Below are 21,998 nucleotides of genomic sequence, written 5' to 3'. Positions count from 1 at the left end.
TTTTTTTTTAACACATTCTCAACACTTGACCTCCTGTTTACTAAGCCATGCTAGCGGCTGCCGTGGGCTAATGCCGACACAGCCCATTCACTTTAAATGGGCTGTGTCGGAATAGACGTGTAGCTTAGTAAACAGGGGGGTTGGTTTTCAACTTTTAATTTATTTTTTTAAATACTTGATTGGAACTTTTCTTATGAACTGTTAAAACACCTCACAGCTGATCACAGACTTCTAGATAGTTCTCCTTTAAAATGATTTTTTTTCTCTTTAAAGGAAAACAAGCCTAAATTTAACATTTCTAGGGCTATACAGTTCTCAAACCCAGGATGGAGTCAGATATTCTTAACAGAGTGTTTCTACCTGTCTCTATTTCTTTCACATAGAGGCATATTTTCAAAGCACTTAGCCTCCCAAAGTTCCATAGAAACCTATGGAACTTAGCCTCCCAAAGTGCTTTGAAAATAAGCCTGATAGTGACATAAGTGCGTCCTGTAAGTACAGCCAAAACAAAGAAATACAGCAACTTGGTTTATTTCATGCAGAACCTTCTGCATTAAATGCTCAACAGTACACTGGTCCAAAATTACTAAAATACTTAAAAAACTATACATTATGTAAACAAAACATAAATAAGACAGAATAGTTCTTTGTACATAAAATTTAGTACAGATTCTCAAGAATTCAGGATTATGTACAATTTTACACTATGGACTGCATTTTCATAATGCATAAATACTTTTTTTCTTTACAGAAACCAACAAAAAATGTACAAATGTAAAAAGATGCATACTATCTGACACACTGCAAAAATGTCCAAATTGTAAGAGAAAACATTGAAAAATGTGCAAAATGCTAGATTACTCTAAAATAAAATTTGACATTCTGCCATTTATACTAACAGATTGATCACTTTTGATGACTATTAACACTTTTAAATCATTGCTTTAAGTGGAATTCAGAAGAGTTTTCTGATTTCTTCCTCTTAAGAAAAACAGTTGTATTCTAACAAAGTTACATAAGATAATTAACTATGTATATGCCTAAATAGTATAAGAAACAACCAATGAAGCTATGGTTCTTTTCAAAACAGAAGGTTTGCCCCAAACCTTGACAATGGCTTAATGTATGTTTAAGATGCCGTGGTGCTGGGTTTTTCTGAGACAGGTGAATGAAAAATGGGGAAGACTGTGTTTGCACTTTTTGTTGGAGACACTACTATTGGAGACAAGTGTACTTTAGATGTCGGAATATTTACAGTATTCAAAATAGCTCCTTCTGGGCTAACTAGCAGTTTTTTAACTGCTGTATCTACATTAAATTCTGAGGTGCTACTTGCCAGCTGAGATTTCCCAATGTGAACAGCAGGAGCCACAGGTGTTTTTTCTGCATAAGCAGACTGAGAGCTTGGTAGAAAAGGTACTGTTACCATTGCTGAAGGGAACAAATCAGATGCTTTGGCATTTGTGTTAACTTGTGGAGTACTGTGAAGTACTGGTACAGTATTTGCAATGCCAAGCGAGTTCACAATTTTTGTAGAACTTTGTAAGGGTTGCTTCAAGGTATGCCAAGCCAAAGAACTACTTACTGCTAATGAGTTGTTTTGGACTATGGGATTACCAATAGGTATGCAATGAGCTCCTTGAACATGGTTAGCAACTAATGTTGAACCGTGTTTTGTATTTGTAGATATCAGAAGAACATGGCTGCCAGGTCCAAGGCCTTGAGGTGGTACTATAAACCGGACACCATTAATCATAATTTGTGTTCCAGGTACCAATGGTGTACTGGTAGTAAGAACTAATTTTTGCTGAATGCATGTTTCATTCAACTGATTTCCTAGCTGGCTGGTTATAGTTGATGACGCGGATGCAGTCTGAATACAAGATGACAAGCCTGGAGTACCACTGTTAGTATGTGCTGATTTTATCACATTAGGAGACATTTGCTGACTTGGCAGAGAAGTAAATTTAGAAAGATTAATTATCTTGTTTGTATTTGGTGATGATGGTAAAAGAGCCTTGGATATATGAACATTTGTATTTGTTTGAACTGTGGATGGAATTCCTAATGACTGAAACTGAAGTGGTGGCAGATGTGGGGTCGCCGATGGTACTGTAGCCAAGTGAGAAGCAGCGGGTATTCCTTTAGGTGTACTTATGCCAGAAGTTGGCATGGTAACTGTGGATGGCAGCTGCAAAGTAGAGGGCAAACTCTGAGGAGAGACTGTAGGTTGTGTGGATGAAAATAGCACAGATGATGCAAGATGGCCAGTTTTCACTGTAGACTTAGCCACAGTGTTTCCAATATTTGGCGTACATAGTCGATTAGTCATGACTGGCATTATTCTTGAAGGGATTTCATTTCCACTATTCAAGACATTAGACTGTGTTCCAACTGACATGCAACTTGAAGTTACTGTGAGAGAGTCCAAAAATGAATTTGCTGCTGTTGTTACAACAACATTAGAGCACCTTGGCCCAGCACTAACAGAGTCATTTGTAGAAGCATTTTGAATTACAATGCTTGAGCATCCTGAAACCAAATTACTGGCAGTTGACAAAGGTAAAATAAAACCTTTGCCATTTTTGTCATCTATTCCCTTTGAAGATACATTCTGTAATAAATTAACTTGTGAAACAGCATGTGCATTCCCAGCATTGTTTACAATTGCTTGACCTATGTTCAGTCCAATTTTCACATCTTTTACTTGGGACACTGTAGAGGATGGATGAACTTTAATTTGTGCTCCAATACTGGATGGAAGTAGAACAATCTGAGATGGCTCTGTAGCTTGAACATATGCTTTTCCTATTGTAGAGGGCAAAGCCTGTTTTATTGACTCTGCTACCAGATTGTTTGCTGACTGACCACTGGGAATAGGAGTATTGATCAAAACGAGCTTCTGAGAATTAACAGTAGATGTTGGAGCAGCCATCATATTGACTGTAGTAGCAAAACTGGGGGTAAGAACAGATGGAGCTGAAACCAACATAAGTTTTTGAACTGAAGCTCCACCAATCACCTCTCCATTAGTTGGTACAGTGTTATTAGCTTGTGCAACAGGAAGGTTCTTTGTTTTAGGATCCATTTGTTGCTGCACTGATGATGAATGAGAAATCATTGCATCATTTTGCCTTGTATTTCCAGAAGGTACAGTACTTACAGAGTTTGCTGAAATGTTGATTAGACTAATTGGACAGGATGGAGTTGCTGGCAGCCAAGAATCTGTTGATGAAATAGTAGGCAAAACTGTAGGAGACTGTCCATGTTTATTTGTCAATTGCCCTGAATTACTACAACCACCAGGTTGGCCTAATGTAAATTTGAAGTTTTTTGCCACTAAAGGACTAAAATTTATAGGAATGTTAACAGAAGGTGATGGGGGTGAAGATACAGTTACAGCAGAAGCCTGACCAACTGGCTGCACAGGAGATGTGGTTGCTGCTGCTGTTACAGAAGGAAAGGTGGTGGATGGAAGTGTGGAAGCCTTTGACATAAAAAATGACTGAAGCTGGGAAGCATAACTAAAAACTGTTCTAGGGGGCAACGTGCTAGAGGAGTTATGATCCAGATTCGTCTGTACTTTAACGACTCCTGTATTACCACCTCGTGTCCTAACAAGAATGGACTGTGAATCTCGTATACATACAGTTTTCAGTTCTTGTCTCCCTTCAAAAGAGTCATTAACCTCTTGTGGTGTTAAACTATGAAGAGAAGCAATAGCACTTGCAGATTCACTTAGTGTTGCAGTGGATGCTGGTGGCTGAACTGTTGTAGTCACTATGGGTGAAGCTATAGGGAATGTGATAGCCAAATCTGCATTTTTGGTTTTGCCTGTCTCATTTTGGCTTACCTTTGCTGCCGAGGCACATAAGTTATTTATTGTAATTGATGGGGATGATGGCAAAATACTTACATTAGTTAGGTGCATAGAACTCTTGTTAAGAACAGTGGTCGACTGCTGAGAAGCTGCAATTGTAGGAATAAGCGTTGCAGAAGACACATTCACATTTACTGCTTGAGAGACTGTTGCACCATGCTGCTCAATAATCTTTTGCTGCAAAGTCTGATCTTCCTTTATATCTGCTTTGTCTTCCTTGTGCTGAATGAGAAAATTTTTAGGTAAAATGAGAACTTGCTGCAACAGTTTTTCTCCTGTTTTAGGGTCTATGATGGGCTGTTCTTGAATTTTCACAGAACTGTTATGGAGATCTAATGGAATACACTGACCCCCTGGCATTTTACAAACCATTTGTAAAGGGCTCTTCAAATTAGTTTGGCAGGGTAAAGTTGACTTTGGTGGGCTTAACCCTACTGAACAGAACACTGGCTTCTCAGAAGATAAGCTCCTGCTCAAAGTGGATGGCAGCTGATTGGTTAAGGTCACTTTGTTCCCAATATTTTTAGCAAGCAAAGCCTGAACAGCTTTGGTCCCTTTCAGAACACTTGATATTGGAGTTGAAGAGTCCATCAGGGCTTCTGAAGGGTGTGGTTGTGTTTGTCTTTGTTCATTCAAACAGCAGACAGTCTCTGTTCTGCCTTCTAAACCGTGATCCGATACCTCAATTGTGCTTAATTTGGCTTTCTTCCTGGGTGAAAGATCTTTTGCATCACCCTCCAAATAAATGTTTTGCTTACACTGACGTTTCAAAGTTTTAGGCAGTGTCCTTTGTACATCTTTTGAAAACAATTCTTTTCTCATTAGCTTACTCTTCTCTGTACAGAAACCCATTTCTGATAGCTCCAGGCCATCTAGAAAACATTAAAAAGAAGAAAAAAAAGATGCAATTGTGAGTGCAATAGATGTACGTCATATATCTCACACATTCTTGAGTGTTTATGATTGATTTATCACAAAGGAGGTACGATATGTTGCCATACCAACAAAACAGAACAGTTTTTGGTATGAAGAAGGAATTAATCATCTCATCAGCCATATACTAATTAAAAGTAAGTTTTTGAGCACAATTTAGACTATGGCTAATTTAACTTTCAAATACTTATAATCAAACAAAACACTCATTATGAACATAGGAATTTTTTTCCCATTTCATGAATCAGAACTCTTGTATATTACTGAACACATAACTGATCCTAAATGGTTAATATGTCATTATTATAAAGTAAATATCTACGTGATCAACTAGATCAGATCCCCTCCTACATAAAAACAATTAGTCTATAGCAGGGGTTCTCAAATCCACTCCTCGGGACATACCCAGTCAGGTTTTCAGGATATCCACAATGAATATGAATGAAATAGATTTGCATGTATTGCCTTCATTATATGCAAATCTCTCTCATGCATACTGATTGTGGATATCCTGAAAACCTAAGTGGTTGGGTGTGTTTCGAAGATCAGATTCAGAATCTCTGGTCTACAGATAAATTTTTGAACTGTTTCAACAAATAAAAATTCAGAATATCTAAGAGATCAGGTAATCTAACCATTTTACCATATTTCTGACAAATGTATCACTGTGGAAATAGTACAATCAGCACTGCATACTTCATTACTGTCATTTAACAGCATTTCTGATATTTACACAGGATGAGAGGAGCAGCAGTCAGTCTAGTGGTTAGAGCATCAGACTGAGAACTAGGGAAGCCAGGGTTCAAATCCCACATCTCCCACTGGCACAACTTGTGACCTTGTGCAAGTCACTTCATTATCCATTGCCTCACATACAACTTAAGAAAGTAAGTCATTACAGAATAAGTATTGCTATACTGGGTCAGACCAATGGTCTATCAAGCCCAGTGGCCAATCCAGGTCACAAATACCTGGCAGGATTCCAAAACGCAGCTAAATTCCAAGCTGCTTATCTCCAGGGGAAAGCACTGGCTTTCTCCAAGTGTATGACTTGGGACAGGGAATTAACTTGTGTACCTGCTTGCAATTCACCTTGAACTCAGATTTGAAAAAGGGAAAGGGAATGGGACTTGATATATTGCCTTTCTGTGGTTTTTGCAACTACATTCAAAGCAGTTTACATAGTATATGCAGGTACTCATTTGTACCTGGGACAATGGAGGGTTAAGTGACTTTCCCAGAGTCACAAGGAGCTGCAGTGGGAATCGAACCCAGTCCCCCAGGAGCAAAGTCTGCTGCACTAACCACTAAACTACTCCTAGTAACCAAACCTAAAATGCAATCATCATCCACTAGACATGCCAACCTGAGATGCAGAAAAATAAAAGTTACCTAAAAATCTAGGAGCACATGACACAAATTAGATAGCTGTCATTTGTCACTTGCATCTATGCTACTCAATGTGTGTGTGTGTGTGTGTGTGTGGGGGGGGGGTAGGGGGGTAGGTGCATTTCACTCACATGATGGCGCTTATTAGGGAAGCTCCAACCATCTATCTGATTATACACATATTCAAAAAGACAGACACACACACACACACACACACACGTGACTGTCACCCTAACAAGACACACTTTACCATGTCTTTTTGATACCCAGTACCTAAACAGACTGTGTGAGTTTGCAATGGAGAAAGGGGAAACATGTAATTGTCACACTGTAAGTGTGAACTTTTCAACTTGCTTATTTTTTGCTATCATATCTTACTACTATTAGTTATCTATATTACACTGCCAGATGTGTGCTTTGTTCAGATTTAAAAAAAGAATCACCTTTTATTGTTGTTCTGAGAAATTTTTGATCTCAGCTCTTCATTACTGATTCTTTACCTCTCTCATGCCATTTACATAGTGAACAACAATATCCCACTGCTAACTACTCCTATCAGGGTCCAGTGCCTTTGTGCATGCTGTCAGTGTGCCATCAGCTCATCCCCCCCACCTTCTCCCTAGAACACCATTCTGCTGCTTCTTTTGTTGCCCCTAACTCCAGGGACAATCATGTGGTCAATACTCACTCAAACATTCTGCCATCTCATCCCCCTTCTCATCACAGAATTCACTACAGGGTACCAGGTTGCATGCCAATTTTATTTTGTTTCTGGCTAAAGGCTTTTACAAATAAAGGCAATAAGGGTTTTTTTTTTAAAAGCAGGGTTTGGTCACAACAGTGCTAGCTATTAGCCATACGGGACTGTGTGTAGACACCCTCACATAACACCTCAGCATTACCCTTACTTCTCACTACAAGTTAACCCCATAGACATTTGGAGGGTCTTTCTAAGCACTGACCACACTCTACCCAAATCAAGATTAACCCTTTGCTGGGAACTAGGCAAACAAGCACACTGGGCTCCTGCACAGTTTGACCACATGGGAAAACCAGTACAGGTTAAAAAAAATGCTGCTTGTCAAATCTTGCCTAATGGAGGACAATGGACAGGAGGTGGGGAGAATAGACAGTGATGGCTCGACTTCCCACCCCTATTCTGCCAACAGCTGACTTACCAGGGCAAATATCTGCTTTGGAAGACCTTGAATTAACACATCTTTGAAGGTCCCTCTTGAGCATCTGGATCTTAGGCACATGCCTAGTTTGACTATACCTTAAATCCTGCCCTGACCCCTACCTGCACCTTTGCATTGTTCCAATACTGGCAATCTCCCACTCACCAGCTGGCTTTCTACTTGCCTCTAAGACAGTTAATCTGCTCTACAAACTACTTCCTAGTGGCTGTCATGGGCACTGAAGTTCACACAAAACCTGGGGATCAGTTACTAGAAATTACATCTACTGAACAAATACAAAAATTGTTGGTATCATCAATCAGTCAAACCGAGCTACTTACCTGTAGCAGGTGTTCTTTGTGGACAGCAGAATACAAGCTCTCAAAGATGGGTGATCTCATGCAGGACACTGCTTCAAGTTTATATATTTTCTAGAAGCTTTTGAGAATTCCTGTTGCACAGGTTCAAATCCCACTGCTGCTCCTTGTGATCTTGGGCAAGTCACTTAACCCTCCATTGCCTCAGGTACAAACTTAGATTGTGAGCCCTCCTGGGACAGAGAAATATCCCAGTGTACCTGAATGTAACTCACCTTGAGCTACTACTGAAAAAGGTGTGAGCAAAATCCAAATAAATAAATACATGTCACTTCCCTCCTTCTGCTGTTATGTGGGGACTGCCTCAGTCTTTGATAAAGCTGAAAGCAGAATACAACTACACAGAGAACACCTGCCACAAGTAACTTAGATTTCATTGAAGACAAACAGTATGTCAAATCCTCAAAGATGAGACTCCAAGCTACAGGTAACATTCAACAGCAAAAGGGGAAATCATATTTTTTGTTGAAAACAGTTCTTGGTGCAGTGCTCCCATGAGGCATGATGTTGATATACACTGGCATTTGCTTCATGAGCCGTCAAATTCAAGAACAAATCCTTCTTCTTCAGGTAGAACTCGGAAGATTATCTACCTTGATGGTCTCTACTGATGCTCGATGTTGAGGGTGAACTATGCACTCTTGATGCCAATCCATTCTCAGCATCTGATGTAAGTTCTGGGACCCATGGAGGCCATAAGAACATAAGAATAGCCATATTGGGTCAGACAAATGGTCCATCCAGCTCAGTATCCTGTTTTCAACAGTGGCTAATCCAGGTCACAAGTATCTGGCAGAAACCCAGACAGTAGCAATATTCCATGCTACCAATCCCAGGGCAAGCAGTGGCTTCCCCATGTCTATCTCAATAGAAGACTATAGACTTTTAAAACCCAGATACGCTAACTGATGTTACCACATCCTCTGGCAACAGGTTTCAGAGCTTAAATATTCATTGAGTGAAAAAATATTTCCTTCTACTTGTTTTAAAAGTACTTCCATGTAACTTCATTGAGTGTCCCTTAGTCTTTGTACTTTTTGAAAGAGTAAAAGAAAATCGATTCACTTTGCTTTCAATGTCAATGGACCACAATTATTGGTACTACTTCGCATGATCATGAACATCTCTCTTGGGCAGCTGTGACTACAATTAACAGCAAGAAGGTTTCATGGTTAGGGGCCCCAGGCATTGCAGGCACCAATTATGGGTATTTGTAACCAATATGGTTCTATTGGATTGGGTACACTTTTTCCAGAAAAACAGACATAGTGAAGTTTAACTTGATTTTTAGAACATAAAAACATAAGAGTTGCCATACTGGGACAGACCAAAGGTCCATCAAGCTCAGTATACAGTTTCCAATAGTGGCCAATCCAAGTCACAAGTACCTGGCAAGATCCCAGAACAATAAAAACAGATTTTATGCTGCTTATACTAGAAATACACAGCCAAGTAGTGGTGGAACCTGTAATATTCAGTGCTTTCAATTAATGAAGAGGATGTCTCATACAGTCACTTGGGCAATCTTTTATCACCAGAACGGCGAGCCCATGTTTTGTGACAATGTATAATCATTGACTGCCCCCAACCTCCTTTTGTGCAAAATATCTTTCAAAACAAAATTTCTTTCCAGTGTTTAAGTGTCTATATATTATTTTTTTGTATTTTAATTTTTTCTTTTGCTAGCTGATCAATTGCAGCACTCGTACTTCAACTGCTATCGATTGCAGGACACACTAAAATGTCTTCAAACTTAATACAGCCACAGTCTATGCAATATCAGGCACATCTCTTCCAATACTTTGCCTTGCAACTCACTCTGCAGCTGTATATCCATACTATAGAAAGAAAACGGAGCTGTGTCACTTATCTGTATTTAATCCCAGGTATACTAATGAAACCTCATGATCCCGACAGGAGCCTGTTTCGCATTAACAGCTTTGTCAAGGGAATATTCTTGGACACCATGAAATAAAAAGGAATATCTTCTGAATCCCAGCTCTGCCCACGGAACAGGAGAGATTGATTCTAACTTCAAAAGACCTAAGCTGCCAGCCTCTTGGGTCTGGTGCTGCAAGGGGATTCCAGGAAAGAATCTGCTAGATGGTGGGAAAATTCCAGTTTGTAGCCTTCCCTGATGAACTCCAACATCCACAGATCTGTAGTGATACAGGCCCACTCGTCAAACACCTCACAGTTGGCCACCTATCAGTCTGACAGATGAAAAGACCAGCATGGCATCTTTGGGAGTGACGGGCGGAGCTCAAAGAACACGATGCTTGACCAGGTTCTCACCTGTCCCCTCAAAAGGAAGACTACTTCTACTGGAAATGATTACAAGGAAAGGACCCGAATCGACCCAGTTGGTACCGCTTGGAATCCCAAAAGCGGGTGTATGAAGAGCTGGTCAGGCTGTCCTGTTACCATAACTGGATTACTGCAACTCACTTTATTCTCATATTTCAATGAAACAGTTAAAACGCTTATAACTGATGCAGAATACAGCTATAAGATTGATTAGTGGCACTGGATGTTTTGACAGTGTATTTCTTCTATTTCGAGAATACCCTTGCTTAACAATAAAGAAGCGTATTGATTTTAAGGTTCTTTGTCTGATTTTTAAATCAATATTTGGTTTAAACTCTGAAGGCTTAAGCAAGCTGCTGGTAGAAAGAACCTTGGGTTTCTTGAGACCTTTGAAGTTGGGTTTTTCCTTGTTAAAGAATACCCATTTTAAGTGTTTTTGAGGCCTCTTTTCCTTTTGCTGGGGCCAGATTATGGAACAGATTGCCTTTGAAATTAAGGCTGGCACATTCTTATTTTTCTTTTAGAAAAATGTTAAAAACTTACTTACTTGAACAATAACTTTATTTTAAGTTAGTTTTTAGATTTTAATTTTTTTTCTTTTTAAAGTTTTGCCAATGTAATTTCTAAGATCGTTATTCTCGCCTGATTTTTGGAGTTTCTTTTACAAATTGTAAACCGTTTTGAATCCTTTAGAATAACAGTGGTATAGAAAACTCTGATAGTATCCTATATAATAATTTGCACCTCCAACGTTCTACATCTAGATGCCTGGGTTCGTAACACAATTCCCATTGGTCCGCCCTCTCCTCCAAGTTCCAGGCCCGCCCCCTCCCTCCCTCTCCTCCGAGTTCCATGCCCCCCTCTCCTCCAAGTTCCAGAACCCCGTGCCTCCCTCCCTCTCTCCCCTCTGAGTGGCAGCCCGACCTGCATTGCCCGCCCTCTTTTCCCAGTCCTCCGCCTGCCCCTTGTCTTCCTGTGTGCCAGCCTGAATTTAAAAGTTCTTACCACGGGGTGTGGCGGCAGCAGTGAAAGGCAAGCAGGCACGGCGCTTCAGCCTGCCTTCCCTTCTCTCTCAGCTCTGCCTCTGGTCCCATCCTTCCAGAAACAGGAAATGAGGGCGGGACCAGAGGCAGAGCTGAGACAGAAGGGAAGGCAGGCTGAAGCCCCATGCCTGCTCGACTTTCACTGCTGCCACCCTTCCTCCCTCTCCTCCGAGTTCTAGGCCCTCCAAGGGCGGGGGTCTGGAACTCGGAGGAGAGAGAGGGAGGGCGGGGGCCTAGAACTCGGAGGAGAGAGAGGGTGGGAGAGGGAGAGGGAGGCCTGGAACTCGGAGACAGATGGGGGCCTGGAACTCGGAGGAGAGAGAGGGAGGGAGGGAGGCCTGGAACTCGGAGGAGAGGAGAGCCTGGAACTCAGAGGAGAGGGAGGGGGCCTGGAACTCAGATGAGAGGGGGGGAGGGAGGGGGCCAAGCTGGAACTCGGAGGATAACCTTGCTAGTGCCCGTTTCATTTGTGTGAGAAACGGGCATGTTTTACTAGTAGTATAATATAGTATCCTCGGGGAGACAATGCGGCTTTATTCTCCCCCAAATCTTTAACCAGTTTGTCAAGATCCTTGCCAACCAACAGCCTCCCCCTAATGGGGTACTTAACAAGGGTGCGCTTAGATGTTACATCCATAGCCCAATAGCGAAGCATAAGAGACACCTAGCTAACAACACTACTATCACCTCCTTAGCTGAGGTTCTGAGAAGATCTTAGAGGCCATCTGCTAAGTAGGCATGATCCAATTGCAGAGAGATCCAGGGACAGCTCCAAAATCTATAGAAGGATCATCCACCTGCTGAACCAGCTTGAGACAAGCCTTAGCTACACAGGACGACGAGACAGTAGGATGCAATCTCAGAGGCAACCTTCAAAGAAGGCCTTGAGCTTACGGTCCTGCATGCCCTTAAGAGCCACACCCTCTGCACTGGAATCACTGTGTTCTTGGTCACTCCAGTGACCAAAACATCTACCATAGTAAGCTTGAGGTTCTTTAGGTCCTCAGACAGGAATGGATACAACTGCACCATGGCCCTCGCTACCCTTAAACTTTCTTCCAGCATAGACCACTGAGCAGAAATCAGATCCTGCATAGCTGCATGAATATGAAAGGCTTTAGGCGGTCACTTGGTACCAGACATCACAGGATCCGTTGACTCAAACAGCGAATGACAGCCCAAAGTGGAATATTTTGTATTGGCACTGTAGCTTGTGGAACTTGAATCTAAGAAAATATTAGTGATTTTGATGGATGTGTATATGTGCATAAGCATCTCCGAGATCCAAAGGACTTCATTTAAAATGCTTCCCTGTGGATAAACATGTTGAGCTCTTGCAGACTGAGAATGGGACAGAGACCCCTAACTTTTTTAGAATAAGGAAAAAGTGAGACTATAATCCTGTACCATGTTTATCTGGAAGCACAAGTTTTACAGCTTGGTAATGCATAATAAATTGCAGCAAGCATTTGGATGTGCTGAGGTTGCAGATTTGATGAAGTGGTGGATTGACGGGGTAGTGAATGGAGAAGTTCAGGCGATAGTCTTAGTACATGATCTTTAGAACCCACTTGTCAGTAGGGATACGGGGTAGTGAATGGAGAAGTTCAGGCAATAGTCTTAGTACATGATCTTTAGAACCCACTTGTCAGTAGGGATGGATGGCAACGCTTCTTTTAAAAAACTTTAGCCTGCCTCCCACTGGCAGCTTGGTAGAGGCTGATGGAGATGTGGGTTCCTACATGCAGGTCTGGGTGGGCTGAAGTTACGTGGAGCGAGGGTAGGGCTGGAACCTCCCTGCAAGGGTTATAGGGTTGAAAGAAGAACTGTTTCTTGTACTCAAGTGGTTGCCCTCCTCTGAAGAGAGCAGAGTGTTCACTACTAGGAGCTCTTGCATCATGGAAGAGTGGTCCTTCACTTTCTCACTGAAGAGATTTTCCCCCAAACAGGAAGTATCAGTGAAATGATTCATGGAGGTTGTCTTATAACCCAAAGGTTGGGACCATGTGGTCCTCTGAGCTCCTATGGTGATAGCTAGCAGAAGTGTCATATGTATTGTAGGTCATGAGATAGAATTCAAATTCTTTGGAGTGTTGTATGAGTAATGATAGTTGGTTTTGCTAGTCTGGAGGTGAGGAGTGTGAGAGGTCATCAGCTTATGCTGGAGGGAATAGTGATAATGGAGACTGATGGGCTGCTATCCTGAGGCTAAGCATAGCACTCTGATAAACCTTGGAGAAACCTTTCCTGGGGACATGTTGGCCTGGATTCTGACAGTTCTCACTTTCTTTAGCGTTGCCTCACAGACTGGTGAGGGTTGGGAGCAGAGGTGGCCTGGGTCAGAGTGGACTTTTGTTTTTTCTTTCTACTCATCTAGAGATTGGCTGTGTGGTGAGAGGGGTCTGTCAGATCTTAAGCTGCAAATTCTGGAGTACCTGATGGATTGGCAGGCTGAGGACTTCTTTGAGAGCACTGAGGGACTGCAGGATGGAATTAAAGTTTTGATTGTCCTGTGTGGATGGAGGAGACTGGAAGGACAACGCTTGGGAAATCTTTTGGAGGTACTTGGTGTAAGAATGATCCTCTTCCTGGGTGTCAGAAACTGATCTTTGCTGGTAGGGGAGTGAACAGGCAGGGGTTCTTCTAAAGTGGTGAAATCGTCTGATGAACCTCAAGTGCTGTTGGGGCATAAGGAGTCATAGTGGTCTTGGGACAAACCCTCTTGGGAAGAGGAGGGAAGGGCCCATAAACAGTAATTTGCTTGTAGAGTACCATAATAAGGGGCCCTGGGTGGTTTGAATGTAGAGAGCTGGTGGTCCTGTAAAGACAGGATAGTTGATCTGAGACTGAGGGGACTGTTGTAGAACTGCTGCATGGTCCAATGTCAAGGAAGGCTAAGACTGCTGGGGTAATGACAAGGAACTTTTATAGGAGCTGTAGGATAGAGGTTTGAGGAATATTTCCTGTACCCAGTGGAGCTGGAGATAACTCCAGCTGGCGTTTTAGCAAAGGCTGACATGCTGCAGAGCAGGTTTAGGCTGTTTTAGTGCTGTGGCAAGAGAAATGGTGTCTGGTGTAGCTAGTCTTTTTGCAGATTTTTTGAGGGCACTGTGAGAGGGTGCTGCATCTTTATTGTTAATGCCGAAAATGGCATGGTTGTGCTTGGGCTGACTATCCGGTTTCTTTTTCTTTCAAGTTTGAATGGGCCGAGGTCAGTCCTGGAAGAAGTCATCTCAGATGAGAGAGGAGACAGAGCCAATAAAAGTGCACTGTGCACTGCTGGAACTGTGGCGTGACTGAGCCGTAGTCCCAGTGGCACCTCTCTGAGAAGATGGCCTGGCAGAGTGAAGCAGTATCAGAGTTGAGGAGCAGCAGTGCCCATGTTGGGCTCAGGTATATGTTTTCTGCAGTGTACCAGGAGCCAGTGTGGTGTTAGCACCCATTCTGCTGGTGTGTGAGGAGGCTGCAACAACAGTTCACTCTCGCAGATGCCAGTTTTGTTCTAGTTTGGATTAAAGGTGTTGGAGAGGAACCCACGGGTACCTGGGGAGGCCCTGGTGGGGTTGAACTGTCGGCCATGGTTGACTGAAGTGAAGAGAGGATCCCTTAATTCTTCTGGAATTGACAGAGAGAGGCGGAGTGGGAGAGACCTGCTGACCTCTGAAGTAGTTAAGCAAAACTGAGAAGGGGGCCTCACTCAGCATGGGAATTCCTATGCATACTTAGGTAATCTCTACAAAGTTTTACTGAAGCTATGGGAGAGCACCATCACTAAGAGCCATCGGGATGACATCATTCAACAGTATGGCTTTATTACCCCTGTTTGGCCAAGGAGAAATCCATTTACATGTGTATGTGATATGCACGTGTTATGTTTCAACGGTTTTTATTGATGACAAGTCAAAAAGTACAAATCCACCTTAACGATATGTACGTGTTAAATGCTGCTGTTTACAGAGGAGATGCTTCTAAAATAACACTAATAATCTTATTAGATCATATATTTGTAATTTGATAAAGTAAAAAGTTACAAATTGTACACATTTGGAGGGACAAAGCCTCCTTGCTTAGATACCAAGACAATACTGTTGACATTCTGTTCTATTTATCTACATTTGTCCACTTAGTTTGCACAAAGCTCTTACAACTGTAAAACACAAATACAGAACTGAAGATAAAAGTAATTAAGTTCATATAATTGCCCCTGCAACAATTTAGTAACAACCTCACACAACTATTCTATTACAATTGCCTTAGGATTGGATCATAAAAACATTTACAGATCCTGAACTTTATTCTGGTCAGGGTATTCAGCCTACATTTGCCTAACCACTCTCTCTCCTACCTGTAACCTCGGCTTTTGTTTTGGTATTACCAGTATGTTATTTGTACCTTTACAAATAAATATTTACCTAAATGGTCTTTCTTTAAGACCTCTGGATACTCTGAAGATTCCAGAATTGTACTGGTTTCTGCACCAGGAGACTCTTTTCTCAAAGCGCCTTCAGCTTCATTACTCCATACTTCTGTGGTAAAATGATCTGGGTCCAGTTGTCTTTTGAAATCATCATAGTCCTTCTTCATTCGGGCTCTTTAATGCAACATAAATATGAAGGACAATCTGTCACTTTTGTTAACTAAATCAATGTACTGTCTTTTAAACCCATTCTACAATAATGCACTTTTCATTTTATATTTAAATTGATTTAATTTCATTGCCACTGTCAGGCTTATTTTCGGAATGCTACTGTTACAGGCTACTTAAAATGGCATAAAGCTACTACAAACAGAACCAATGAAACCCACATCTCAGAGTTCAGTTTCATGCTTACTGCAAAACAATAGCTGAGAGCTCTTGAGAGCTTCTCCTACTTACCCACTCCCATGCTAGATAGCTAAGTATATCAGGATGTCTCTGTATTAAGCGTGACCATTAACCTAAAAACAGAACAAGAGAGAATTCCTTTTCAGTCTTGTGGCTGCATGTGAAGTAGGTATTGGTAATACAACACTGATTTAGCTCATTTGAATTTTTAAAATATTTTAAAATTTATGCTCTACAGGTGACTAAGCTCCCAATTAGAATGCAGACAACCATCTAATTAAGATCAATTTTGACTGCAGAGAATTATCTGCTGCTTCCAAATGAGGTTCCACTTAGGTATTGCTGATATGAACTCAGTTCAGGAATTCATAGTCAACAAAAAACACACACAAATAGAAAAAAAACCCAACTGAAACTAAATAAATGGATGCTTGTATTTAAGATATATTCATTTCACAAACAGCCACATCACAGAAAAAAAATTCTCTTTTCTATCTTAGATCAATGGTCACCTTTTAATCCTTGGCAAGAGTATCCTCCTCCTCCTCTGAGCTTCTAGCTTAAGTGGAACCAATCTCCCAAGTTTTTTCCATTTTTCACTTTCTCCCTCAGTGATCACAGCAAGTCCTTGGCCAGGAGCCACAGGCCACACCTCTTTGCAGGACAGTGTACATGTTAACCTTGAGTTTGACTACTAGGTGTCAACATTGTGTTATGGATGGCACTCCCTCTTTCCCCCTTCCAGAAATTAAAATCTACAGAGCCTTGCAAAATCTTGTATATTTCTCACATTTTGTTTTCTAAAAAAAATAAATTTGAAATGCATTAAAAGTTGCTTCATATTAGCCTGCACAACACTTTCATCTTGTAGGAATAACTGTAGAAATATTTAAAAAGTAATTAAGAATAAGAAATCAAAAGTCTTGATTGCATAAAAAGTCTTCATATTCCTTGACTAATACTTGGCGGAATCCCTTTGGCAGCAGTAATAGTCATAAGTAGTTAAGGACAGTGTTCCTGAACCTGATCCTAGAGTACTTTCTAGTTGGTTTGATTTTCAGGATATTACAATGTAGATTAAATAAATCTGCACACAATAGAGGCAGTATAAGCAAATCCAATGCATATTTATTGTGCATATCCTGAAAACCAGAGTGGCTAGTGAATACTCCAAGAATGGAGGATAAGTGTCTACCAACTTTGCACAGTGAGGGTGCAGTTTTTGCCCAGAACAGCTCAAACTCTTTCATTTATGGACTGCAGTTTTCAAATCTTGTCAGAGATTTTAGATTGGACTTGGGTCTGAGCTTTGGCTGGACTGCTCAGACATTCACGTTCTTCTGGATAAGCCACCCTATGTTGTTCTCCTGTTTAAGGGGAACCTTCTCTCCAACTGCAGGTTTGTGCAGATTAAAACAGGTCTTCCTCCAGGATGTCTGTACTGTTACTAATCATTTCTATAGTGCTACTAGAGGTACGCAGCACTGTACACATATATGCAGGTACTTTATCTGTCCCTAGAGGGCTCACATTCTAAGTTTTCGTACCTGGGGCAATGGAGGGTTAAGTGACTTGCCCAAGGTCTCAAGAAGCTGCAGTGGGAACTGAACCTAGGTAGCCAAGATCAGAGCCCACTGAACTAACCATTAGGCCACTTCTCCACTCCCAATGGATCCATTGCAGCATTTATTCTCTTATCTTCACATATCTCCTTGTCCCCACTACTGCAAAGTATCCCAATACTTCCCCCACAATGCTTTACTGTAGGAATGGTGCTGAAAGAGTGATGTGCTATGTTGGTTTATGCTATACACACTTTTTCTTCAGAAGTGACTTCCATTTTCCCCACAGTCTCATTCAGAGGTAATTTTAATATTGTTGAACATTTTCTGCAGTTTCAGCCAAAGACCTATGTGGGTCTTTAAAGTAACCTTAAGCCTTGGACTGATCTTCTTTAGCAGTTTCCTTAAACTATGTGTATAGATTTGGAGGGAAGGCCTCATCAAGGCAGTGTCTTTTTGGAGTCAACCTGTTTGCACTCTTGTTTAAATCTTATGAATTCAAAAAATAAAATAAAAAACCCATTTTCACTCTTCAGTGCCTTGACCTGACAGTGCCCTGAAATGATATGATATTCAAACACGCTGATATAGTCTCTCCTCAATCTGTACCTCTGAATAACTATCTATAGCTGTTTCAGTAGCTCTCTGTTCTGCACGGTTGCACCTTCGCTTTAAAGTCACGTTATACCACAAAAATAGCTTGACTGCATCTAGAGCAGTGTTTCCCCAAGTCCGATCCTGGAGTACCTCTTGCCAGTCAGGTTTTCAGGATATCCACAATGAACATGCATGAAATTGATTTGGATACACTGCCTCCATTATATGTAAATCTATTTTATGCAAATTCATTGTGGATATCCTGAAAACCTGACTGGCAGGGGGTACTCCAGGAACAGACTTGGAAAACACTGATCTAGAGTACTCAAATCAGCTCTACTACTGTGAGTGGACAGAGGTGGGCCCTAACTTATTATGGGCCTTGTTATGGCAGTTTTTGCAACCATAAATAATTTGATGTTACTATGACAATCATAGGGGTATGGACTTAAAGATCTAAGTATGTATACTTCAGAAGAAAAGTGGGAGAGGGGAGACATGAAATATTTGTTTAAATATGTCAATGATATAAATGCACAAGAGGCAGGCCTATTTCAACTGAAAGGAAGCTTTGGAACAACAGGTCATAGGATGAAGGTGAAAGGAAGTGTTTTGAGAAGTAATGCAAGTAAAAATGTCTTTATGGAAAGGATAACAAATGAAGAGAACAGCTTACCACCAATTGTGATAGAGGTGAAGACTATCTGAATTCAAGAAGGCATGGGACAAGCACAGAAGATCTCTGAAGGAAAGGAAGGGATTGTAGAGCTTAGCAGTCAGTATGGATGGGCAGACTGTATAGAAAATGATAGAAACATACAGCCTATGTTTCTATGATTTTTGTAATCAAGACTGATTTCTTATGCTTAAATTATTTTTTTGAATATTTCTACAATTACTCTTTCACTTTGAAAGTGCAGTGTATATTGGGTAGATCAATTAAAAATTCCTCCTTTAATGTACTTTAAATTGTACTTTAAGACTGCAGAAAGTGAAGAATATACAAAGGTGCAAAAACCTTTGCAAAGTGGCAATAATGTAATTTAATGGTCATCGTAACATGTAATCAGAAACCAGCACTAGCATCACCAACAATATGGGGAAAGTAAAAGTTATTAACAGGTAAGGGAACTCTCTCAGGTAAAACAGGGTTAAAAACAGGAGAAAACGTCAGAGTGCTTCTTCTGTTCTAAAGAGTTGAGAAAGCATATGGTATACAGACCATGAAATTCTCTCTTTCCAATATGTTTGTGTATACCGATTTGTATACAAAAGCGTTTATGTGCGAGAAAGAGGGCAGTTTGAATTAAGAGTTTGTCAACAATGAAACCAAATGTGATAATATATCTATTAGATGTCACTGTCAGTAGATTTCAAAAGATGCATTTTACATTTTAACTACAGGGTGGCGTTGTACCATTGCTGTGCATTGCTAGACAGTAGTTTATACAGGTGAAGGTTGATGGGGAAATTTATCTTACCTAGTCTTGATGAAACCAAGTGTGATAATATGCCTATTAGATGTCACTGTCAGTGGATTTCAAAAGATGCATTTCACATTTTATCTACAGGGTGGCAGTGTACCAAAGCAATAGGTACTGCTATGTATTGCTAGACAGTAGTTTATATATAGGTGAAGGTTGATGAGGGAAATTTATTTTACATAGTCTTGGGGTTCTTCCAGGTTTCCATGTGGTATCTGCAGGTAAAAGTAGCTTTAATAGAGCAACTGAAGAGAGTTTCCTGGTTTATTTAATCTGCAAGATATTAGCTGGTTTTCAAATTGCAGTAAGAGAATAAATCATTTATCTGCTGAGAAACCTTTCAAAATTGCCCTCCTTATGACTGTTTGTAATTTGCTGATAATATGTATTTTACAATTTGTTATATTAATAATTAAACTAATTACGGATGTATTATTGTATTATGCTATATATATATTTTTTGAAAACACCTTTATTGAATCAGAGAATCATAAAAATGCTTACAACAAAGTGCATCAAAAGCACTACAACAAAACACATTGCATATCATAGCAGAATACACAAAGGCAAAATTCAAACTGAACTGACTCATCCCAATTTCCCGAGGTGCCAAGACGAACATCAACTCCTCCCTCTGATTCACAATTTTTGATTTTATCCCCCCCACCTCCTCTACCATTCCCCCTCCCTACCCTCCCCCTCCTTCCACACGAACACTCAAGGACGTGTATCCACCACAGAAGTCTCTGATACATATAAAGAAACATATCTGCTCCATATATCTTGGTACTGACGGTGCCCCACCAAGGTCGAAAACTGAAGAGCAGTAAGCAGCCAACTTGCCAATTCCCGCATAAAACCATGCCAGGCAGCTATTGAAGGAGTCGTCGTATCAGCCCAGGACTGTAAAATGCATTTTTTGATAAGGAAGGTCGCCAATAACACAAATTTGCACTGCGCCTCTCCAAGGCCCTTCTGTAACAAGGGAGCTGCACTACCCATCAGCACTACTGAGTAAGACCAATCAAATGTACAACACAAAGTGTCTTCAATGACTCTCAATGACTCTCAATGCTCCCACCCAAAACGAAGACGGCACCGGACACTCCATAAAGGAATGCAGGAAGGTGCCAACGCTCGCCTTGCATTTAACACACAAACCACTCTCAAACAGCCCCATGGCCTTACCCCTCTGTTTGGTGATGTGTACTCTATGAAAAACCCTGAACTGAATATCTTGCAATGCCGCATTAGGTGTCACCTTGCCAACACTGTCAAATGTAGCCCCCAGCTGAGCCTCTGAAACACAATCCACCACATCCTGGCTCCACTCTCCAGCTAATTTTGCCAAATAATGGGCCTTACTGGAATTCCGAATAAACTGATATCACTGGGAAAGCCCATTTGACTTGGATGGCAGGTTTAGAAAAAACAAGTTCGACTGTTGGAAAGTCATGGTCATCCCAAAGTGTCGCTCAACAGTCAGAACATAGTCCTGCACCTGGAGATACGTGAAAAAATGAGGATTCGGGGCACTCCAAGCACACTGGATTTGATCAAAAGTTGGAAAGTCTTTGCCCCCCACTTGCCTCAGATGGCCCAAATATCGACATCCACTCTCAGCCCAGCACTTGAACACGGGGGAACCACAACCAGCAGGAAAGTTGGGATTACCCACCAAGGTGAGGAAAGGGCTGCATCCTCCTCCAGCTCAAGCTCGCCAGCAGTCCCACGCTCGCCGCAGAGCACCCAAATAAAGGTTTCCCTGCAAAACCCCCAGACTCCGTGGCTGATGAGAACCTAGCGCTGCAAAGGGATAATAAGGGGCACTCCGGCTTTCCCAAAAGTCAGCCGGGGCAAAGAAATTGACTCCCGAATGGATCTCATGCACCCAACGCATAAGCACCGAAACATTACACATCCTCAGATCAGGAAGCCTAATCCCTCCCCGGGCCCTGCCAAACGTTAACTTATTGAAAGACTAGTAAAAGAAGCCCGTTTCAGAGCAAATGAAACGGGGGCTAGCAAGGTTTTCGTCGCCAACACCCCCCTCCCTCCCTGGCCAACCCCTTCGTTGTTCTGGCATTGCTTCGTCCCCAATGTCATGATGTTTGACGCGAGGGCAGGGCCCGGAGAGATTCCCCCCCCCCCCCCGTCTCCCTGCCTCCCTCCCCTCCAACCCCTTCGTTGTTCTGCCATTGCTCCGCCCTCGAGGGCGGGGCCCGGAGCGATTTCCCACCCCCCCGCCTCCCTCCCTGCCAACCCCTTCGTTGTTCTGCCATTGCTCCGCCCTCGAGGGCGGGGCCCAGAGCGATTTTGGTGGCTTCACCACCACGAACCTTCGAACCTTTTTGAAGGAAGTCAGAGCTTGGCTTCACTGACGTCAGTGTCCTCAGAACGTTGAGGGTGAGTTTTATTATAGT

The 21,998-nt window shown here is 41.6% G+C and overlaps 1 protein-coding gene across 1 annotated transcript in view; it reads right to left on the bottom strand.

Annotated features, from left to right (window-relative positions):
• Nucleotides 1–529: 529 nt before the first annotated feature.
• KIAA2026 (KIAA2026 ortholog) overlaps nucleotides 530–21,998 on the bottom strand; it is a 130,539-nt gene continuing 109,070 nt past the window's right edge. Inside the window, exons 7-8 of the mRNA XM_030193788.1 lie at nucleotides 15,520–15,698; nucleotides 530–4,752 (exon numbers count right to left, since the gene is read on the bottom strand). Coding sequence (XP_030049648.1) covers nucleotides 1,130–4,752; nucleotides 15,520–15,698 — 3,802 coding nt within the window. The 3' untranslated portion in view covers nucleotides 530–1,129. The remainder of the gene's footprint in view (nucleotides 4,753–15,519; nucleotides 15,699–21,998) is intronic.

Source organism: Microcaecilia unicolor, chromosome 2 (genome assembly GCF_901765095.1).
Source record: "Microcaecilia unicolor chromosome 2, aMicUni1.1, whole genome shotgun sequence".
In the NCBI taxonomy this organism is placed as follows: Eukaryota; Metazoa; Chordata; class Amphibia; order Gymnophiona; family Siphonopidae; genus Microcaecilia; species Microcaecilia unicolor.
This window is presented reverse-complemented; position numbering and strand designations above follow the sequence as displayed.